This window comes from Agelaius tricolor, unplaced genomic scaffold (assembly GCF_023055355.1).
Source record: "Agelaius tricolor isolate 1412-34295 unplaced genomic scaffold, bAgeTri1.0.p SCAF_6, whole genome shotgun sequence".
In the NCBI taxonomy this organism is placed as follows: Eukaryota; Metazoa; Chordata; class Aves; order Passeriformes; family Icteridae; genus Agelaius; species Agelaius tricolor.
Window position 1 is genome coordinate 15,249,610 of NW_027269266.1, and position 22,114 is coordinate 15,271,723.

At 39.1% G+C, this 22,114-nt stretch overlaps 1 protein-coding gene across 4 annotated transcripts in view; it reads left to right on the forward strand.

Annotated features, from left to right (window-relative positions):
* ARHGAP21 (Rho GTPase activating protein 21) overlaps positions 1-22,114 on the forward strand; it is a 112,416-nt gene that overhangs the window by 78,710 nt on the left and 11,592 nt on the right. For 3 of the 4 annotated variants that reach the window (XM_071428802.1, XM_071428803.1, XM_071428804.1), the window contains 8 exons: positions 658-687; positions 2,230-4,186; positions 18,734-18,892; positions 19,047-19,149; positions 19,238-19,274; positions 19,765-19,890; positions 20,641-20,925; positions 22,019-22,083. In XM_071428802.1, coding sequence (XP_071284903.1) covers positions 658-687; positions 2,230-4,186; positions 18,734-18,892; positions 19,047-19,149; positions 19,238-19,274; positions 19,765-19,890; positions 20,641-20,925; positions 22,019-22,083 — 2,762 coding nt within the window. The remainder of the gene's footprint in view (positions 1-657; positions 688-2,229; positions 4,187-18,733; positions 18,893-19,046; positions 19,150-19,237; positions 19,275-19,764; positions 19,891-20,640; positions 20,926-22,018; positions 22,084-22,114) is intronic. The other variant, XM_071428805.1, reaches the window with a different exon arrangement.

Consider the following 22,114-nt stretch of genomic DNA (forward strand, 5'->3'; position numbering starts at 1 on the left):
AGCCATTTATTTAAAGGTTTAGAAATATTTATCTTCATACATTCCTTCCCCCCATTAAATGTGTCAGTGGAAGCCTGTCCTGATTTTTACTATAAGTGGAGGAAAAAAATTTACAGATCACATGAGGAGAGTATTTCTGCAGCATCATTCCTCTGATTTCAGATGTAGAGGCTGAAAGCAGCTGCAGTCAGCTGACAGTTGGTGGTCATGTTCGGATATACGTGAGGAAGGGGCGTGCTGTTTGAAGTGCATAATGAAGCCGTTGTTTCGTCACCAGGAAGCAGGGATGGATGGTAGCAGCCCAGGGAAATGAGAGACAGTGATGTTGCTGTAGTGGAAGGGAAATCTCATCACACGGAGCCAGAGCTCTCTGCAGGCAGCTGTAGGGATGCACAAGGCAAAATGGCACAGACGTATTTTGCTTTCTGTAAAGGTACAGGATAAACGTAAGGAGCAGATTAAAGTCTGAGATGGACGTGCTCACAAGGAGGGTGAAGTTATTTTTTATGCTCTACTGCCCTTTATGTCTGTTGGTACCTTCCAGTGAAATCAGTGTAGCTGTATTTTTAGCTTGCTGTAGTCAACATCAATATGACAAGATAATTCTGTCTTTACATCTGTAAACAGTTTTTACTGTGTTTTCCTGTTTTCTGCCAGCTGCAGTTTACAAAGGATGTCACAGCACTGGTAAGAAATGTACAGTAGCCATTTCTCTGATGGTTTTGTAAGGCATGTTTTTCTTAATGATTTGTGAGAAGCAAGAATATGAAACAGCAAGTTTGATAATGAGCTAGCTAGTCAGAGCTGAATTTTCTTCATATTGCTGATCTCTTGATTTATGGTTTGTGCCTGTGTTATTTGGTCTGTTTTCTCTCAGTATGCTTTAATATTTTGCACTTCACTAATGCTCGGTATAACATTGCAGCAATATTGGAAATGCCTCGCCCTCCTCTCTACTTTGCTCTGTGTTAATTTTATGGCTGCACTTGGGCTTTTATAACTGTCTGCTGTTAAGGCAGAGCACATTGATATACTGGAATTGAGCATGTTATGATTAGAACAGGAAATGCTGTGATATGATAGCGCTCCTAAGTGTATAAAAGCCCTGAGAAATTATTTTAATCTTCTGTTACATTTGCGGGCTCTGCATTGGCTCTTTATTTCATTATGTTCAAACTGAACAAAGTCATGCTGAAGTTTTTCAATAATAGAATATTGTTTAAGTATGCTGTATGCTTCTCAATGATATATTATTGTGAATGTTCTGTTCATTTCACAATGACAAGTGCTGCTTTCAGAAATGCTGCAGAAACGTACTAAGTAAAACATAACCATCTTTTTCTTAGGAGTCAGGTTGTTATGCATGAAGATGCAAAGTGCACTAGGGAAATTAGAGATTTCATTTTGGGTTTCAGTAGTGCATGGACAGTGGTGAATATGAATTTTCATAATATTTTTACCTCAAAGTAAAAATGCTGAATATTATTAATATTTTTTACAGTAAAATTTCTGTACCATGTACTTGCTGTAAAATATAAGATGACTTACAGGGTGTTGGCTCACAACAATATGTTACTGCTTCAATTTATTCATTATATGTTTAGGAACAGTAGCTTTTATGTAGAAGACATCTTCTTATGTATGTATATTTATTATATTTATATAAAAATTTATTTATATTTCGTGTGTGTACGTATATTTATTTGTCTGTACTTTTCATATGTACTGCAATAAGTGAACAGAGTTGTTTTATACCCTAAGTGTATAGAGAATTTTCTAGTGCTAGTTGAATTTATTATGCAGCATTTTAACCGATTGAGCGCTGTGAAATTCCAGTTTCCAGCAATGGGAGGCTTAAACGAGAAAAATGTGTAAAGTATCATATTATAAAGCAGAATTCAAGAGGAGGAAAATACTGTGTTGTGTGCTCATGGATTTTGAGAAAACTGACTCAGTGCCCTGCTCGCAGTATTTCCTAGAATTGGTCATCAGTTCAGTTTTTTAATTGTTGAGGGAAGGAGTGTATGTCATGATTTTGCTTGTTCTGTTTCTGCTCACTAAGGGGCTGGAATGCTGGTTGTATCTTTTGAACTAACATTTTATCTGAAATTAGGAGTGTGAATTTTGAACCTGTGCTCCCCTCCCTTGAAGCTTGATCATGCAAATGCTAAATGGCGAACTTTTCCATCTCCCTCACTACTGAATACTCACTTAATCTTCTCTCCACAGGCGTATTCCCAAGATGCCTACCTGAAAGGCAACGAAGCCTACAGTGGTAATGCCCACAACATACCTGAACCACCACCAATATGTTATCCACGCCTGACATCCGCAGCCTCTGTTAAGGCACAAGCTGGAGACAAGCTCCCTTCTGACTTCTCACTGGGGAAGCAGCAAGTCAGTAGACCAGTCCGGGCATTGACACAGCCAGAGAGGGCCTACAGAATGGAAATACAAGTGCCTCCATCACCAACAGACATTGCAAAATCGAATACAGCCGTGTGTGTTTGCAATGAAACTGTAAGGACTGTTATTGTGCCTTCTGAGAAGGCTGTAGATTTGACGTCTTGCAGAAATAACCATGCTGGTCCATCACACAGGACAGAGGAAGTAAGATACGGCATTAAAGATCAAAACAGTCTAAAAGCATGGACCACCACATCACCACCATCTTTAGTGTCCACTGCCATTGTACTTCCTCAGACTCCAATAACGAGACCAGTTGATACAACTGTAACAGTAAGTAAAGCTTCAAATTATGTAGTATGTCCAGAAGGCATCCCAAACACTAGACCTTCTACTCAAGCCACAGACTCGCCCTCAGTCTCTACTAGTAATCACTACAGTTCTCCAACCTCCCACCAGCACATAGACTGGAAGACCTACAAGACTTACAAGGAGTACATTGATAACAGGCGCATGCACATGTATGGCTCCAGAACAATACAGGAAAGATTAGACAGCTTAAGGGCAGCTTCTCAGAACACAACTGAGTATAATCAGGTGGTGCCAAGTCGCACTGCTTCTCAGGTACGGCGCAGGAGCACCTCGCACGACAGGGTTCCGCAGTCTGTCCAGATCCGGCAGAGAAGCGTATCCCAGGAAAGGCTCGAAGAGCCCGTGCTGATGAAAGAATGGCCACGAAGTGCTTCACAAGATACTCTGACTTCACCTTCAGGCAACGCTAGAAATCACAGGGCTCGGTCGTGGGATTATCTCAGCAAACAGGGTGAAGTGCTAGAAAATTTTCACTCTGAGAATATGATTGCAGATGCAAATGGAGATAGGAGAAAGACTTACAAATGGACAGGGTTTACTGAACAAGATGATCGTCGAGGTATTTATGACAGATCTAGACAACATGCATTTCATATGTCCCTTCGAGGTCAAAATTTTCCTATTGCTCCAAATACTTATATTTCAGACAACAGGAGAACAGGTAGTAGAGCTTCTCTGCCTGGTTCTCACTTTCAGAAAGTTTCACCAGATATTAAAATGTTACAGCCTTCTCGTGATTCGCAAACTCCTGGGGGAGTTTCAAAATCTGCAGGTGTTTCACAAGAGAGGTTGTGTCTCACACCAGCCAGAAGTTCTAAAAGTAGCTCTCTGAAGAACTCCGCTCCCTATGCAGCAAAACCATCGATTCCCCTTAACCAGGGCTTGGATGCTATTGCCAGTAAAGACCAAAGAACAGTAAATCACTTGCATCAAAGCAGTCTGTTAAACCAACAGTCAAGGACCCGAGCCGAAGGTGCCCCAGATCACAAAACAGAAACTGGTAAAAACATCCAGCCCTCCTCTCTGGCTCCATCTTCTGCCAAACTTGTTCAGCCAGCAAGTGAGTGTTTAACTACCTCTGACAATGTAGATGGTTCCATCAGACAAAAGATTCATGGTGTTGAAAGGGAAGATGTTCGTGAGTCTGAAAGTCTGCAAATGGATGTTCAGGGAAATGACAAAGACACGGTGGTTATGCGGGACAAATCACCTTCTGGCCACCAAACTCCCCAGCCTTTGAGGCATCAGTCCTACATTCTTGCTGTAAACGACCAAGAGGCAGCCTCAGACACTACCTGTTGGTTACCTAACGATGCTCGGAGAGAAGTCCATATAAAAAGAATAGAGGAAAGGAAAGCATCGAGTTCCAGCCCACCTGGTGACTCTTTGGCTTCAATTCCATTTATTGGTGAGTTAAATTATTTCAGTGTACATCAAATGCTTTTCTCTCCTAAAGGTGATGAAAAACAAGATGCCAGGTAGCTGACTGCTATTCCTGTAAACCCTGAGGTTGAGAGGCATGGGAGATTTTTCTCATCTAAAATAACTATGGGTTGGTAAAAGGAAAAATATTTTTCAATGGAGAAAAATAATATTCTGTTTTGTTTGGGGGTCCTGGAGAATGAATGTAAAAAAGCCCACAGTGATGTAGTATTTTTCTAGAGTTTTCTTTACCCGCTGGGTAAATCTGTGTTACATAACTCCATCTGGTTGTCAGTCCACATAATGTTGTGATGTTACATATAGGGACAACTGGCATTTGCGGCACCTTTGGAATATTTGTACTTCTCTAGTAAAAAAACATACTTGGAATCCAGTACAGAAAGAATATGGATGCAAATCCATGTAAGAGTGATTTGTGGGGAAAAATGACGTTTTTCAGCTGAATAGGTATGGTGAAAGCCTTCTGAGACAGATGGAGAATAGATGAAAGCTGTTTCAGGTGAAGGGATAGCAATAAAAAGAAGTGGATTTGCAAGTAAAGATGCTAATGTGGATATGAATGAAAGGGCTTGTAGAAGCAGAATCTGAGAAGGCAAAATGATTTTCCTGTGTGCTGTGACACAAGCAGGGTTGGAATTAAAGGGAGTTTCTGGGAAGGGAAGTGAAGAAGAAAAGGAAGGATTGGATATAGCAGAAAAAATCAAATTATATTGGATGTTGGATATATGATGAATTAGTGTCTTCTGCTGAAGAGAGAGTTACAGTGGCAGAGCATTTCTGTTCTATCCAAGTAGTCAATGCCTCTGTTGTCTTTGTCCTGCTGTTGTTGTTGGGTTGGATTTTCTTTTGTTGTGGCTGATTTAATCCTTTGTAGTCTGGATGTCTGTGCATCATTTTTCACAGGAGTTGATTTATACCTGACTCTCTGTGCTCTTGAATTTAGCGTAGGAGGTATTTAGAAAGTACTGAATACGGAATTTTGATTCTCAGTCTCATCAGTGGGAAAACAACTCTTTCTAATGATACTTTTTTTTTTACACATGAGGTTAAGAGAATTACAGTGTCTTAGCATAATTGTCTTCTGTTGGGGATCTGAAGCAGTGATTTTTTTTCCCCTAGTATTATCTATATCTGCTACTAGTTGAAAGTGAATAACCAAATAACAGTGAAGAAGCTTTGTGTTCATCAGAAAATGGAAATCATACAAAAGATACAATAATTCTGTTGTTTTGACAAAATACTGGTAAGACATTAAAAAGTACTTTCTTAGCCAGCAGGTAATGCTTTTGTTGGGTTTTTCATTTTGAATGGGAGTTGTATAGATCTTTTTCATTCTTGTTACTACTGGATGCATCAGTGTAATTTTAGATTCTTCTTCAGACCCAGCCAATCTTTCTTTAAGGATTAGCAAAGTTTGTGAGGCATGTAACTGATCTTTGTGCAGGATTTTTCAATACTCTGCCTAAAATCAGTGTTAGGCTCCTGACAAACATTCCATGTTTGCTGGAAGTATTTTAATCCTGTACAGTTGAAATGTCAGTTAAAGTCAGATCAAGATTGGTAACGTCAAGCCCAACCTTTTATACACCATCTCCTTTCTTGGTTTTGTCAAAGATTTCCCATGAACTTTTATTTACGTGACTTGTTTCCATATTTTAGAGAAATGTGTTGATTAAAGTTCAAAGAAGCCTTAAACATGTCGGTTGAACTGTATTTGGTAACAGCTGAGCAGTTCAGAAGGAACAAAATTGTAATTCTCCATTGCAGCCTCTTGGCATAACACCACATGGGATTGAATTCTTTTAAGCCTCTTGGAATGAAACCTCCTGAATGTTCCAGAAATACTGGAACCTGATGCTTCTAGAGCCTGGGCACTATCTGAGTCAGCATGGTCCTTGTGGCTGTCTTCCTAGCAAGAAATTCCTGTGCCTGTACAGGGGTGGTAGAAAATTTCTACCCCAGCTTCAGCACCTTGAATAGGAAATAATAAATAGGAAATAATTAATATTTCCTTGAGGAGGAAATAATGAATATTCTCTCTGAATAGAAAGAGCATGAGATGTTATGCAAGTGGAACACTTCTTATGTTAGGGTTTATATGCATTATTCTAACTTTGCTTGTTTTGCTATCATTATGCCTAATTACAACTTCACTTGTTAAAAGCTGTACTTAATCAGGCAGATAAAACCCTAGATCTGCTTTGAAATTCAGTTAAAGGCTTTTTAACTCTTCAGATGGAAAATCACTGGGAATTTTGGTTTAGGGTTTTCTTTTGGGTTTTGAGTTCTTTTTTCCTTCTCTGATTATTGAGAAGGATCTTACTTTGAATGAAGACATACCTTGGAGTATGGCAAATGGCTTAATTTCTCTTAAGCTTATAACCATAGAGTAGGATTTTTTGCATTCTTCAGTTTTATTGGATAGAATGAATTTAATACACTTACTGAAGTTACTTGTATAGTAGATACTTGGAGTAGTGTAAAAATGTAAATTTGGGGGAGGGTAACAAATATCTTCCAAGGTCACAGATTGCTACCTTTTAAAATATGTGTGGTGTTTAAAATATTTGTGGTGTGTCTATTTTTAGCACCACTTTCTGCTTATTAAAAGTAGTAGATATGGCCAGGACTGTATTTTGGTAGAAATTCAGCCAGAACAGTTAGCTTTTGCAGCAGTGTTTTGTGACTAGCCCACTTCTGAGAACAGCACAACATCAGGGTGATTTTAGCTCTGGGTAAGTAGTTCAGTGCCCTGCACCACAAACAGAAATCCAAGCAGAGTTTCTGTTGAGCTTCCTTACAGCAGATTCTTGCTAGGATCAGGGTGGGTTACTGAACAGCTGCCTTTCGACACTAGTCTTTTCAGAAAGGTAGTTCAGAAGCAGGGAGATTTAAATTTTAATCTCTCATTTAAATAGAAATGAGAGATCTGTTCAGACCAAACCTAGTAGGTAGCTGTAATATCTTTTATTGGAGAAACGTATTTTTTTAAAAATATTAGGTTATATATTGTGTATTTAAACTCTTCAGGTAAGCACATGTTCTTGTGGGGTGATGAAGCTGCCAGCTTTACAGATAAACATACAGTGGTATTGCACTCATCACTGCTTTCCATGTGCTACTAAATGCAGGATTTAGAAAGCTGCTCTTTCTATTTCAGGTCCAGAGAAAAGCTGTGTTCTTAAAATGCTCTTTATTGTTTCAAACTACACAAGTTAGTCTAGTGACAGTCTACTGTTTTTACTCAGAAAAGGCCTCACCTGTTCTCTAGACTAATAAAAATACCATTTTCTCTATCAGTGATTATATTAGCAATTGTGGTGTTAAATGTGCGTTTTTCAGACTTGCAATTTTTGCATGATTTCTGTGCTAGAGGACAACAAATGATAATTTTCTGGCCTACTGGGTAATTTTTGGATGAGTTAATGTTCACTGGAATGGAAAGTAGAATGCTGCTAAACATCCTGATAGACATGGATGACAAATGGTGTCTCTCAGGGGCCTTTACTGGGACCAGGGTTATTAAATATCATCATTGGTGACACAGATAGCACTGTTGAATGCACCTTGGCAGATTTGTGGATGACACCAAGCTTGAGAGGTGTTGCCACACCTGAATGATGGGATGTCATCCAGAGGGACCTGGACAGCTCGAGAAGTATGCACATGGGAATCTGATGTGGTTTAACAAGACCAATGCAAGGTGCCCTGAGTCAGGGCAACCCCTGGTATCAGCACAGGCTGGGGAATGGGCAGAGTGAGAGCAGCCCTGCCCAGAGGGGCTTGGGGGTGCTGGTGGGTGAGAGGCTGGACATGACCCAGCCATGTGCACTCCCAGCCCAGAGAGCCAAACCTGCACTGGGCTGCATCAAAAGCAGCCTGGGCAGCTGGTAAAGGGAGGGGATTCTGTCTTTCTGCTCTGCTGGTAAAGGGAGGGGATTCTGTCCTGCTCTGCTTTGGTGAGACCCCACCTTCAGTGCTGCATCCACCTCTGGGGTCCCCAGCAGGGAAGGTGTGGACCTGTTGGAGCAAGTCCAGAGGAGGGCCAAGTTTATTAGAGAGATGAAGCACCTTCCCTGTGAGGAAAGGCTGAGAGAATTGGGATTGTTCAGCCTGGAGAAGAGAAGGCTTTGAGGTGCTGTAATTGTGGCCTTCGTCCTGAAGAGAGTCTACAAGAAAGATGGAGAGAAACTTTTTGCAAGAATGTGTAGTGAAAGGACGAGGGGCAATGGATTATTTAAACTGATAAAATATTAGGAGGAAGTTCTTTACTGTGAGGGTGGTGAAACACTGAAACAGGTTGCCCAGAGAAGCTGTGGATTCCCTATTCCTGGAAGTATTTAAGGTCTGGTTGGGTGGGTCTTTGAGCAACCTGGTCTAGTGGAAGGTGTCCTGCCCACAGCAGGGGGCTTGGGTTCCTTCCAACCCAAACAATTTTATGAATTTTGTAGCTGTTGAGAAAATGTTGATTCAGAACATAGTTATTTTAATACATTTCATAGACATAAATGTCTAGTATGCATGTCTGAGATTTGCAGCAACGTTGAAAATATTTTTTGCTTCTTAGAGTACTTAGTGTAGAGTAAAAAGAAATGTAAAAGATGTTAATCCATCTCCCATATTGAGTTGCATGAACTACCCACAGGAGAGAAATGGGGGTGCTGCTTCAATACTTGATTGCAGCATGTGTAGCTCTCAGGCCAGCTTAGTGCTTTGGCCATTACTACTTGGTGGATGTTCTTTCAGCTTTGCAGAGGCCTGTCACGTGAAAATTAGTTTTAAACAGATATGTTTAAAAACCTTAGCCTAAACATCATCTTGAAGTTCAAAATTATTTTAAAATAAAATCAAGTGCATAGCCATCCTATTTTATTAAGGAAACTGTTAAGTTTTTCCTTAGGCGTACAGTAGCATCACGTAAGTACAAAGATTTTTTCTCAAAGGTGCGATCCCATTTTGAAAATATTTAGCACATCCTTACCCTAGAAAAATTTTAGGTGACTTCATTCCACTATTAATTTGTGAATAACTGAGGGAAAATTAGCCAGATAAAAATATCTGACCAGACTTTGAGAACACAAAAATATAGTGAAAATTAGATGAGTGTTCTCCCCCTGACTGAAACTCATATGTTAGGAAAGATATAAGAACAGAATGAGGATATGTGATACTTAATGTTGGTACTTTCTATTCTCCCACTATTTGCACTTTAAAATATCTCTGAGCCAAATGTGATTTTAAGTGTACCATAAATTTCTCTATTCTCTTCTGTATTACAGTAAAATTTTGTTCTCCAATCCCCTGCATTGATTTAAATAAAGATTTGCTAGGGATTTCACAGTTGAAACTACATGGTATTTATTCCCTTAGTGTATGTCTGTGTTTTCCTAAAACATGTCTCCTGTTGACTAAATTCACAGTGTGGGTTGAAAGGGTCCCTAAGGACCATCTGTGGAACCCTCTGCCATCAGTGGAAACACCTTCCACTGGGTTGCTCAGAACCTCCTTCAAACTGGCCATGAACATTTCCAGGAATGGGATATCCACAGCTTGTCTGGGGAACCTGTTGCAGTGCCTCACCACCCTTAAAATAAATTCCTCCATTGCTTCTGCCCTTAGTGCAGGCAAACCACCACAGCAATTTCTGAGCTGGTAATCAGACACACTCTGCTGTTCACCGTGCTTTAAAAGCTGATCTTCATGCCAATTTTCAAAACCAAAAAGTTGGGGGTTTGGGAGGGGGTTTTGGGTTTTGTGGTTGTTTTTTTTTTTTGGTTGGTTGTTTTGTTTTGTTGAGTTTTTTGGGGTTTTTTTGTTTTGTTTTGGTGGTTTTTTTGTATTTCACAACCTGTTTTTTTACAAACATGTCATAAATAAAAGTACTTTGGTACTTGCTGATTAGCAGATAGGGTAAATGTACCTGGCTTCCAGTGAGTTCTACTCAACCCCGTTGTTATTTTTCTTTTTTTTTTAAATGTTGTTCTTGTTGTTGTCACTGTATATTTTCTTAAAGTATATTAACTAAGGAATTACAAGTTGAAACATCCTAAATCACCTACTATTAGTTAAACTTTTCAAGCAGCTTTATTATACATGTGATTGCATTTATCTTCTTTAGTGCTGGAAGTAGGGGTGTATAGCTTTCCCTTATCAATACTTTTAAGTCCTAGGTAATGTACTCAACTCCAAGTACTTTTTGGAAAGTGTAAAGATTTACTGTCTTGTCTTAGTGGATTATGTGCCATACTTTCCCTATCCTCCCCCTACATCTTAATGCCTCTCTCTGCAGGCTGCTGAGCCTTGGAAGATGACAATGTGAATACATTGAATGCAATTGAAATAAGAAAATAAATTTATATGGTTGCACAACATGCTATGAAAAAAGGTTATGATGGTAGAAATAGACAGCTTGGGGAAGCAAGCAGAAACATTCTCATAAGCAGAAAGGAAGCATTTGAAACAATGTACTCATTCTATTTTCTCATTATGAGGAGGGAGAAACTAAAAAACCTTGGACTTCTCCAGCAGAGATTGTGGTTCATCAGCTCAAAATGTGTAGATTTCTTTAGGGCAAATGGTGGCTGAATACTGATGGCTGATATGCTGTGTTTTAAGGCAAAACTGCTGGCAGTCAAGATGAAAATGAAAATCTTCAGCTATTGTGATAATTTTCTTTTCTACAAGTTACTGCCTAGCTATTCCAAACTATGAAAATAGAAGTGCAATTGCAGTAGAGATTGGGGCTGACAAATGTTCATTTGTGAGGGCTGTTTCTTCCATTATTATCGTGATAGCATTGGAACAGCTTTTAACATGTCATCAGTGTTTCTAAGATAAGCATCAGTCTTGTACTTTTCTTCCAGGGTTTTACAGTGTGGCCTGCCAAATCACTGTTGCTCCAGGCTGAACATTTCAGTGTTTCTTATCCAAAGAACAGTTTTTAAATCATTGTGGTATTCTGAAGTATAGTGGCCAAAACACAACATTACAAATTAGTTTTTTAAATACCATTTAAATGCTTCTGTAACTCAAAAGTATTTTTTAATTAAAACTTAAAATTGGGAGCAATAATTCCTAACATCTAGAAGAGTTTTAATTGAGTAGAAGCATCAGATTTGCTTGATAGTAATATTTTCAAAGCATACATCATCCTCACTGTGTCATTATAACTTCAAAATTGCAGGTAGTAAGGGAATGCTGACAGGGTTCTTGGCAATAAAAAATACACTGACAATTGTACTTTTTGGTGTGATGGGGTAATATGGCAAGCAGGAACCTTTAGAATTGCTTTGTGTAGAAAGATAGATAAACTTTTGTTTGACACTGAAATAAACAATAGACCTTCATAGATACAGTTTTTACAATAGTCTGACATGAAGAATAACCTTGGGAAGCCTTTTCTGTTTGTGTGAAACATAGTCAGTGTAACAAACATATTATTTGCATGAGTGCATTAGCAGAGGACTGGATTTGATGATTCAGGAAGCTTGTTCCAGTCGTGTGTTTCTGGGGCTGAAAGCCATGAATGTGCTCAGCATGCAGACATGTTTCCATTCTATTCTTTTGGCCACATGAGGATAATTACATAAAGTAGATATATGAAGAAATTCTTTGTAAAGATAATTAGTGCTGGAAGTACTTAAAAACTAGCCAAAAAAAATGTTTTTGATGATTCTTTTTTGAAAAAATGAGGTAACAGGTCATGAGGAATCCTGGCAATAGAGTTATCTTTTTTCCAAATCAGGTATTTAAGCCTTGGAAGTCAATACATAAGGGAGCTTTTACCCTTGCAGACTGAATTATAAGATGCAGCAGTTTGTACTGCAGGATTTAAAACAAGAAATCACTGCTGTGGGGAATTTATTAGTCCTTTATGCTATCTTGTATGGTAGCAGAGTTAATTCCATGTAGTTACTTTTGATTCAAATTCGGTTTTATTTGTTGATTGTTTCTGGCCTTCTCACTACTGCTGAAGTTGTATACATGGTACTTTTATTTTTTGTCTTCCTGACAGGCTTTTAAGAAAAATGCCCTACATTAGTGTGTCTGTGTTTACCTTACTGGCAGCTTCTTCTGGGGTTTCTTGGTGACAGACCGTTTTTTTTTTTGCTTCCTTGCCTGTGTGGATGAGGATCTTTTTCCTAATCTGTGTTATCTTGTCCATGTTCTGTCCCCTTTCCTCATTCTTCTCACTGGTGCCACTTTCCTGCAGTCTCTGTCCCCCTGCTGTGCTGTCCCTTGCTCCACTTGTGCCTTGGCAGCCTTTTCTCCACCTCTTTTGTCCTGTCTGCTGCTGAGTTTAAGGAAGGGACACTGGTCCACACGGCTGTACTTTAAAGGAAGTGCTGCCTGTAGCAAGCTGGAGCAAATCTAACCTGAGAGGCACAGAAGGTGTATTAGACATAGGGCAAGAATGTAAAGCTTTTATCTACTGCGTTTAGGAAGAACACTTCAGAGTAAAGTATTGTTGGTGGATTGTGAAAATGCAGAGCCTGTCATGGTATCATGTACTGTGGAGTACTTGGAGGCCAAGGATGTGGAGTGCAAAATGGTTGTAGACAAAGGGCTGAAATTCAGTAAGGCAGTGCCTCCAAAGTCATCCTGCTGCAGGGTCACTGGCACATCCTGTCCGTCCTTCCATAAAGAGAAGATTAGGGTTTATTTAATTCTACTAATGAGTACTTGATAATTTGTTCCTTCTTTTGTTACATAAGCAAATTAATTTGACATGTAAGATTCATTCTTAAATTGCATCCCAGAGCCATAGACTGTTGTTCGAGTGAACTATTGAAGAACTAGAGAGGCAATTATGAAAATACTTACTGTAATGGCTGTCAGGTAGATGCCATCTGAGTCTATAAGGAACCTTGACATCTCTGGCTCAGCTGAATGAAAATAATGTTTTTAATGACTCTTTTAGCCCTTTGTTTTGCAGACAGCAGCATGAGCTACCTCTAGCTTTCTGCAGAAGGCTGGGCTTTTTACAATGGATCCCTGATACATTTACACAAGATCTGAGTAACCAAAATTACATTAAATACTACAAGAGCATCTATAAACAAATACCTATTCCAAGAATTCAGTATAGTTGTCAGAAGGCCAGTAATATGTAAATTCATTTACCTCCTTCAATGCATGCATTTTGGGAAATTGTATGTTGGATAAGTTTTTTGTTTCTGGGGGTGCATGCTGTATCAACACTCTTCATGGGACATGTAAAGCTGTTTTTAAGTGTGTATTACTACACAGCTGTTACATTTTTATGATCTAAATCTTTAAATCAGGTAAATAGTCTTTGATAAAATACATACTTGTTGAATTAAGCTTTGTGGCCACATATTCACATTGTTTGTTTAAATTGAGATGCCCAATTAGTGTTTTAAATAGTAATGTGGTCTGCAAAACATTTACTAAATAACACTGTTCCTTCTTAAGGCCTTCTGAGGTGTTGAAATATTGCTTGCAAGACTGCCATGCCTGAAGGGGAATATATGTGAAGAATGACTTTAGCCTTGGGAAGCTAATTTTTTTATTACCAGTGAAGAAAAGCTTTGGCAAACTGACTCTGTATGGATTGGAGGAGGAATCACCTTTCTCTGTGAATAATCCCTATTAAAGCATCCCTGCTGGTGGCTGTACTAAAGTCTCTGTGAATTTGTTTCCCATGTGTGTATGATTCAGTTAACTAAACAGCTTCCTTAAATACCTCTTTCCCTTGCTTTCCCACCACCACAAAAAAAAGAAACCGCCAAGCAGCCAAAGCTCAACAACATACAAAAGCAAACCCCACAATCACTACCAGCTTGGATAAAGAGGGTATTCTTAGGACAGCTCCAGTGCAGCTCAGTCCATACCTGTCCATGCAAGCCACTGAAATGCATCTGAAGGTAGTCCCTAAGTGTTCGTGTTCTGCCTGAAGGCTGGTTACAAGTGATGTTCTTCAGGGCCATCTTGTTTAATGTTCATGACCTTGAGAGGAGATAGGATATGCTTATTAAGTTTGGCAACACTAGACTTAGACTCTCTTGGTCTATATCAGTAAGAAAGAGCACAACCAGAATATTGAGGGAGATCTCCCCCTCTATTTGGTACTTGTTGGGTAAGAGCCCTCACCAGCATGGTCTGAATTCAGCATTAACACTGCCTTGTGGAGAATGAGAACCTAAGAGACCTTCCAAGGCTTGCTTCCACCTGAATAATTCTGTGATTCATTTAACTTACATTTGAGATTCTCAAAATGTGCCCCCTTTTGTGTTCCAGTTGTTCCTTTCAAACCTTAATATTTAAGGGACTGTTCAGGAGATGAGATAAACAAACACATGAAATACTATATTAATCATGATAAAATTGTATTGTAGCAGCTTAATAGGTTATACTATGGATCTGTGCTTTTTTTTCTGTGATTTTGTGTCTGTTTCTTTGAATGGCTGATAAATTGGTTGATACTTAGTTATTCATTCACATAATGGGGATAGTATGTCCTGTTAGTCATGCTTTCATGCCCATGAAATTCTCAGGTTTGAAATCTGGTTCTGCCTCTGAACCCATTCTGTATAGAACTCTTGTCTGTACTGGGTTTTTTTCACCTCACCTACATTGTGTGCAGATGCTCTCTATCTTTGTAAGTCCCCAGTCTCCAGCTGCATGGCAATACAAGCCTACTGTGATACACAAATTTCTCTGTGCCTTAGCTAGAGGATCAGTCAGTTGTGGTTGGAGCTGTGTTGTAATACAAGTTTTCAGTGTCTTACCCCCATAAATGTTTTCGTGTTGAAGGGTTCTTCCTGAAACTCATTAGTTGCAGCTGTGGACCAATTGCACTCTCGTGCAAACACAAGTGACAAGTGACATCCCCTCTTGGCCAGAGATGCTCTGTCACTGTGCTGGCCTGGCTCTGATGGCCAGTCTCTTGTGTCACTTCATAGATAATAATGTAGAACAGATTGTGGTTGAAAAGTATAAATAAAGTAGTCCTGGAATAACAGAATCTAACTCCTGGCCTTGTGCAAGACACCCCAAAAATCACACCATGAGCCCAAGAGCATTGTGCAAACCCTTCCTGAACTCAATCAGGCTTTGTGCTGTGACCACTTCCCTGAGGAGCTGTTCCAGTCCCCAGCAACCCTCTAGGTGAAGAATCTTTTCCAGATATCCCACCTAAACCTCTCCTGACTCAGTTTTGTGCTGTTTCTTTGAGTCCTGTTGCTGGTCACAAGAGTGAAGAAGAGATCAGTGTCTACCCCTCTTCTTCTTGTGAGGATGTTGAAGGCCACAATGAGGTGTCTGTCCCCTCAGCCTCCCCTTCTCCAGGCTCAACTGACCAAGCGACCTCAGACAGCTCCCCTCCAGACCCTTTACCATCCTTGTGGCCCTCCTTTGGATGCTCTCCAACAATTTAATCTCTTTCTTATATTATGACACCCAAAACTACCTCCAGCACTTGAGGTGAGGCCCCTCCAATGCAGAGCAGAGCAGGACAATCCCTCCCTTGCCCTGCTGGCCATGCTGTGCCTGATGCCCCCCAGGTCAGGGTTGGCCCTCCTGGCTGCCAGGGCACTGCTGGCTCAGGTTCACCTTGCCATGGACCAGGACCCCCAGGTCCCTTTCCATGGCACTGCTCTCCATCCTCTCATTGCCCAGTCTCTACACACAGCCAGGGTTGCCCCATCCCAGGTGCAGAATCTGGCACTTGCCCTTTTGAACTTTATATGGTTATTCAGCCTTCTAACTTGTCAGTGGCCTCCCTGCCCTTGGCAGGAGTTGACAATTTAATATTGTTAGCAAACTTCCATGGTATTACTTTGAGTCCTGTGTCCAGGGGATTAAAATGAAGATGTGGATGAGAACTGGGCTGGGGATGGATCCTTGTGGAACCCCAGCAGTGGCAGGTCACCAGTCTGAGGTCACCCCATTCACTGTAACCCTTTGTGCCCATGATCCAGTTGGTCACCCACTGTGTAACAGGGTTGTCCAGCTGTGAGCTGGATGCTTTCTCCAGAAGGAACCTGTGAGAGACAGTATCAAAAGCTTTGCTGAAGTCCAAAAGGCTTCACCTGCTGGCTTTCCTAGATCAGTGGGTAAGCCTGTTGTGGAAGGAAATCAGGTTTGACAAGCAGGACTTTCCTTCATGAAGCTGTGCTGGCTCCGAACAATGACTGCGTTGTCCTCCAGGTGCTTTTCAGTACCTCCCAGAATAATCTTTTCCATGGAGTCTTTGACCTTTTTGTTGCAAACATTTAAAGAGATGCCAGTAATTTGAGGTAGGAAACTGAAAGAGAATTATATTGTGTGGTTTTTCTTCTGGCTTGTTTGTTCTGTGCACTTCACTGCATTTTGGACACAGTAATTTCATTGATGAGTGAGCTGAACACATCCATTCACATGCTGTGTGAGGAGTTTTGGGGTGCAAATATGTCAGTCAAGGAAACTGAACAGGTTAAAAAATATTGCAAGCACTTGAAAGAAACATCAAAATACAAGGAATATACGTAGTTTGGATTTTGTGTCTTACTGGACAGCAGCAGTGACATTTGCTAGTACATTAAATTAATAGGCAGAAACTCCTGTGGTGTATGTCATGATTTACTCCATCATCACTTTATATTACATAAAAGCTTGCTATTAGCTGACCTTCAGCTTCTTCAAGGGCTGAATAGTTATGCCTCTCCTATACCAATGTCATTTGCGATTCCTGTAAAGTTTGCCTATTTCTAAAACAACTTTAATTTTGATTCATCGGGGAATTAGATTCATCTGGGAATTAGATTAGTATGAAGTAATAATGATTTGAATAATTGTTGTTGCTTTCAGGGACTTACAAACTGTTCTTCCTCATCTGAATTCTTGGATTTAAGTGTTGTGGGAAATGCTGTAGTGTTGCCAGACAAGTTTGTGTTCACAGCTCGCACAGATTGATTTCAAGTGCTAGTGTTTTTATAACTTCGGGGAGTAGAGACTATGACATTTGAGATATGTCTGTTAACATAAATAACTTCAACCTGAGCACTTTCAGTCTGTGTGGTATAACTCAGTCAATTGCACAGTGAGTGATTATATTCCTTAGTCAACGTTAGTTTCAGGGAAGCTCAGCAGATTAAAAAAATAGGAAATTGAGCTGTTGTTGGTTTGAAATTGAAGTATAGCTGAGCTTTTTCCTGTGTCCTAGTTGCTGTCATGAAGTCATCTGTAAATGCTTCTAATTTATCATTTTGGGTGCAAGTAAAACATGGAAATTTTAAATTGTAGCATCAGGGTTCAGTGTGAATTCTGTTGCTTTTCCTTTTTATTAATGTTTCTAGTTTGCAGCCGGGTTTTTTGGGATATGCTTTTTTAATTTCAAAAGTTACTGTATTTTTCACCCCAGACAATTTAGAGGCATGTTACTGCTAAACTGTCCTGTACTTTGTTTATTGCCTTGTTCTAAATGTACATTGCCAAATTTTGATGGTACAAGTGCTGCCTTAACAGAACTGTTAGTGACTATTGGAACAGCACAATGCAGCACACGCAGTTGTGTTTGCACAAAGCAAAGAATAAACCTCTGTCTGTGAGTGTTCATTGGTTTCAATAGGCTTTTCAGTAGCTCTGCATATTACAATTCTTAGCACCTAGAGTACATTCATATTCATTATGGCAGTACAGTTCAGCCCCTGCTCGTGATTTTTTTTCTTTTCCATCCCCTTCTCTACCAGACAGTGAAGTAGAATGATTTCTTTAGTGCTAGCAATGTGCTCTGGAAGATGTTATGGCTCTTTTCTCAAAATGATGGAAAATGCATCTTTTGGCTCCTTCCATCTTGTAAGAAACATGTTAAATTGCAGAATATTTAAAGCTTTTTGGAATCTTTCATGATGACCCTTGTGGCTATTGAGACTGAGAGGTGCTGGGCATGTATGGCATGCAGTCGTTTCTATGAACAATTAGTGGAAGAACTGATTGGTATGTAGTAGTTCCATCTTTTAAAGGTCTGAGTACTTGCTTCTTTATTTGAATATACTGAGGATGGGGGGATTGGTTCTTTGAATGCTAGATAGCTGTTTAAAATGCTTTTTCTGTTTGCTTGTAACTTGGCTGTTTTATTTGAACACTCTTTAAACCAAATGGCTTTTGATAGTCTGCCCCTGTTTTATTGTGGATATCTGTCTCTTGAGTTCAAACTTACTGATACAATGAGTGTGGGTTTTGCTTATGCATGCCAACAAAAATTCTCTACTTGCAAATAATATTGAGAGATTACCAAATAATTCCTGTTTCTTTTGCACACAGCAAAACTGATTTTTTTTTTGCCTTTATCGCTAATGTACAATTATCCCAATGAAATGAAACAAGCTTCTCTTAATGAAAAAAAATAGTACATTTGACAGTGTGAATTAATTGGACCCTTTTGTTTGTTAGAATGACTTCATGTTTAAGATATCTGATATCCCAGTAATGAGAAGTTCAGACAGCTGTTTGATTTGAGCCTTTGATTAATGCATTTAATATGTTAATATATGGAATATTACCTTTGTAGATGAACCGACTAGTCCTAGTATTGACCATGATATTGCACACATTCCTGCTTCTGCTGTTATTTCTGCATCTGCTTCTCAAGCACCAGCTATAACAGCTGTTCCTCCCAGTCCTACATCTCCAATCCCTTTAATTCGGCGACAACTTTCACATGATCATGGTGAGCGTTGATTTCATTCTTTTTCTCTTGCAACTTTTTTCCTTTCACACTCTGGAGATCGGGAGTGAAAATTGTAAACTCTTTATTGCTTGAAATAAATCGCAAAAATGTAATTCAAGTTCCTGCGTACTCAAAAATTTCTATTTCTTTGTAGAATCCATCCGGCCTAGTGTCCTGGATAGCCAGCCTGCCACAAAAACTGAGAGATCAAAGTCATATGATGAAGGATTGGATGACTACAGAGAAGAGGGAAAATCGTGAGTTCATGGAAAAATTATTTAATTTGGACATCTGTTTTTTTAAGTGTTTAAAATCTCATTATAACATTTGTTTTTCTTCCAACAGATCCATTAAGCATGTATCTAGTTTAAAGGGGATTAAGGTAGGTAAATATATATATATAGCAACTCCTAAACATTACCCATACTGCTGTGACAAATGATTTGAATTGTACAGGTCTGTTTTATGAAGTGATGTGCTAAACAGACAGGAAGTTTATTGGAATTGCTACTGATCAAATTGCTGATGTATGCATCATATAACTAAACATGGTCTCTTTTTCCCTGGGCCCATCACACGATCCTTGATTTTCATTTTCCTCAGTCTCTGTAAAGAAAGCATATTAAATATGGTGGCCTTTTGTGAGAACTCAGTAATGAGAGTCTAAGATTCGTGGAGTTTCTCCAAGTTTTCTTGGCATGTGTAAGGCATGTGCAAGTTTACACACTATTGTTGTGTGTAAACTTCAGAAATTATGTTTTCCCCATATTCCTGGGGACATTTTTAAAGTGAGAAACATCTTGAACATAGGAACCGCAGGCCAGTGTCTATAGAATTACACTGGGGGATTCTTTCTGTGATGTTTTCTCTAGGTCCCAGACAGCCAGAAATCTTCAGAAGACTCTGGTTCCCGGAAAGATTCTTCTTCAGAGGTGTTTGGTGATGCCTCCAAAGAAGGATGGCTCCATTTTCGACAGCTTTTTACAGACAAAGGAAAGGTACCTATCATGTTTGGGTTTTTAACCTAGGACAAATGCCAAGCTGGTGACAAACTAAGATAAGAAACTTCAAGCCTTCCTGTTTAGTTTTTTTTTATTTTTTTGGAGGGGATAGTATCATCAATAAGAACATTAAAATTTTACATCTGTTAGAAATTGACTTCAGTCAATTCCTCAGCTTTGTCTACAGACTGCTTTCCAGACTGTTTTAATTTTATATTTCAAAGTATCTGTTGAAGTAAACTAATTCCTAATGACTAATTTAATAATAGGAATCAGTCCCTTGGTAGGTGTAGTTGCACTTTTTTCCTCTTTCCTAATAATGAAAAAAGTTGTAATTTTTGTGAATGTTGTGGATTTGAGATCAAATTAACCTTCTGCACAAATACAGACTAATGCTTAAGGAAAACTGTGTGTCTGGAATTTCCTTGGTGTGAAAATGCCATTCTGACTTGAAGGCAGTTTAAAAGGCATGGGCAGAGTTCCCTAAATGGGAGACCAGAAATGGTCTCATTCTGTTTCTTACCTGCTGTCACATGTGAACTCACACTCAGTGGGTGCTCTGGGAAGGCAGGTTATGGAGCAATTCACTCCTCTCATGGAGAGCAATTAGGGAATCCCACTTTGTGAAGTCTTCCTGCCAGCCAGGTGGATAACTTTTCCTTGTAAAACTTCTGGAGGTAGTTTTGCAGTCCAGAAAGGGGCACTGTAACAAGTAAGCAATCTGACACCTTGGTTGCTGTTTTTCAGCGAGTTGGTGGGAGCATTCGGCCATGGAAGCAACTGTATGTTGTTCTTCGAGGTCATTCACTTTATTTGTACAAGGATAAAAAGGAACAAGTGACCCTCTCTGAGGAAGAACAACCTATAAGCATCAATGCCTGCTTGATAGACATCTCATACTGTGAAACCAAGAGGAAAAATGTATTCCGACTCACCACATCAGACCGCGAGTATCTGTTTCAGGCTGAGGACAGAGATAATATGTTAGCGTGGATTAAAGCAATACAAGACAACAGCAACTTAAATGATGAGGTGATTGTATAATATTTAAAGCACAAGTTGTAGTTTTTGCATTTTAATTCAAAATGTGTTGTGTTTTCTTGTAATTAATACTTGAACAGAAGAATTAACTTTTAATTAACCAGTTGACCAAAATGTGAACAGGAACATAAAAGAAAATGAGGTGAAAGGAAGGATACTGAGTAAATTAAGAGTTTAAAAAAGTTGATGTAATCATAATCAGAAAACAGAGGTTTGAAATAAATTAGTTAATGCTGTTGCTGATTTGACTAAAGATACACTTTATAGTAAACTGATCTGCCAAAAATACCTAAGCATTTTTAAAAGATAATTGCAGGTTTAGGACCAGTGTGGTCCCTATTCAGACTTGCATTGCAGAGTGTGTGCAGTAGTACAGTGTGAAGAGTTTCTCAGCAGTTAAAAAATGAAACTTTGAAGAAGCCTGTTTCTCTGATTAAAAGCTGATGTTTCTATGAATTAGGTCAATGCTTATTGCCAGAGGCAAATAGCTGCTACTGTACAACATAAGGTATCAATATCTGTCCCAATATTGTCCATTGTGTTTTCATTGCAGTGATGAGCAACAGAGGAATATTTTTATGTCTGTGGTTATGTACATCTACTCAGATTCAAAATAATTATCCAACGTGTTACACAGATAGATAAAAAAGCAGATTTGAATTCATGTCTTTTTCAGCTGTATTTGTAGTAGCAATTAGTTCTCTAAGTACTATGTGTGCACAGGATTAGATTATTTTGGGTAGTAATATGCGTTTACTTGCATTTTTTCTGCTTAAACTTACTTTCAGTTTAAGAGGTATTAATTAGATCATACTGCTTTGAAAAAAAAACCCCTGTAAATAGCAGTACTTGATTTGTAATTACTCACTTTCATTTTCCTTGTGGGTTTTTCAGTGATTTGTCTTTACTGTTCTCAGGAACTGCCTCTTAGGATGTTTGGTTTGGTTGAGGGTTTGGGTTTTTGAAAGTGCACTGAATTGTTGAATTCTATACTTATTTGGTTACCAGAAGAGTTAATCATATTCTGAAAGGATTTTTTTTCTATTTTATTAGATTTTAAAGTCTTTCTCAATTTATTTTCTAGGATACTGGTGTTACTAGTAGAGATCTAATTAGTCGAAGGATCAAAGAGTACAGTACAATGATGAGGTGGGTGAATTATGTGTTGCCAGTGGTCTTT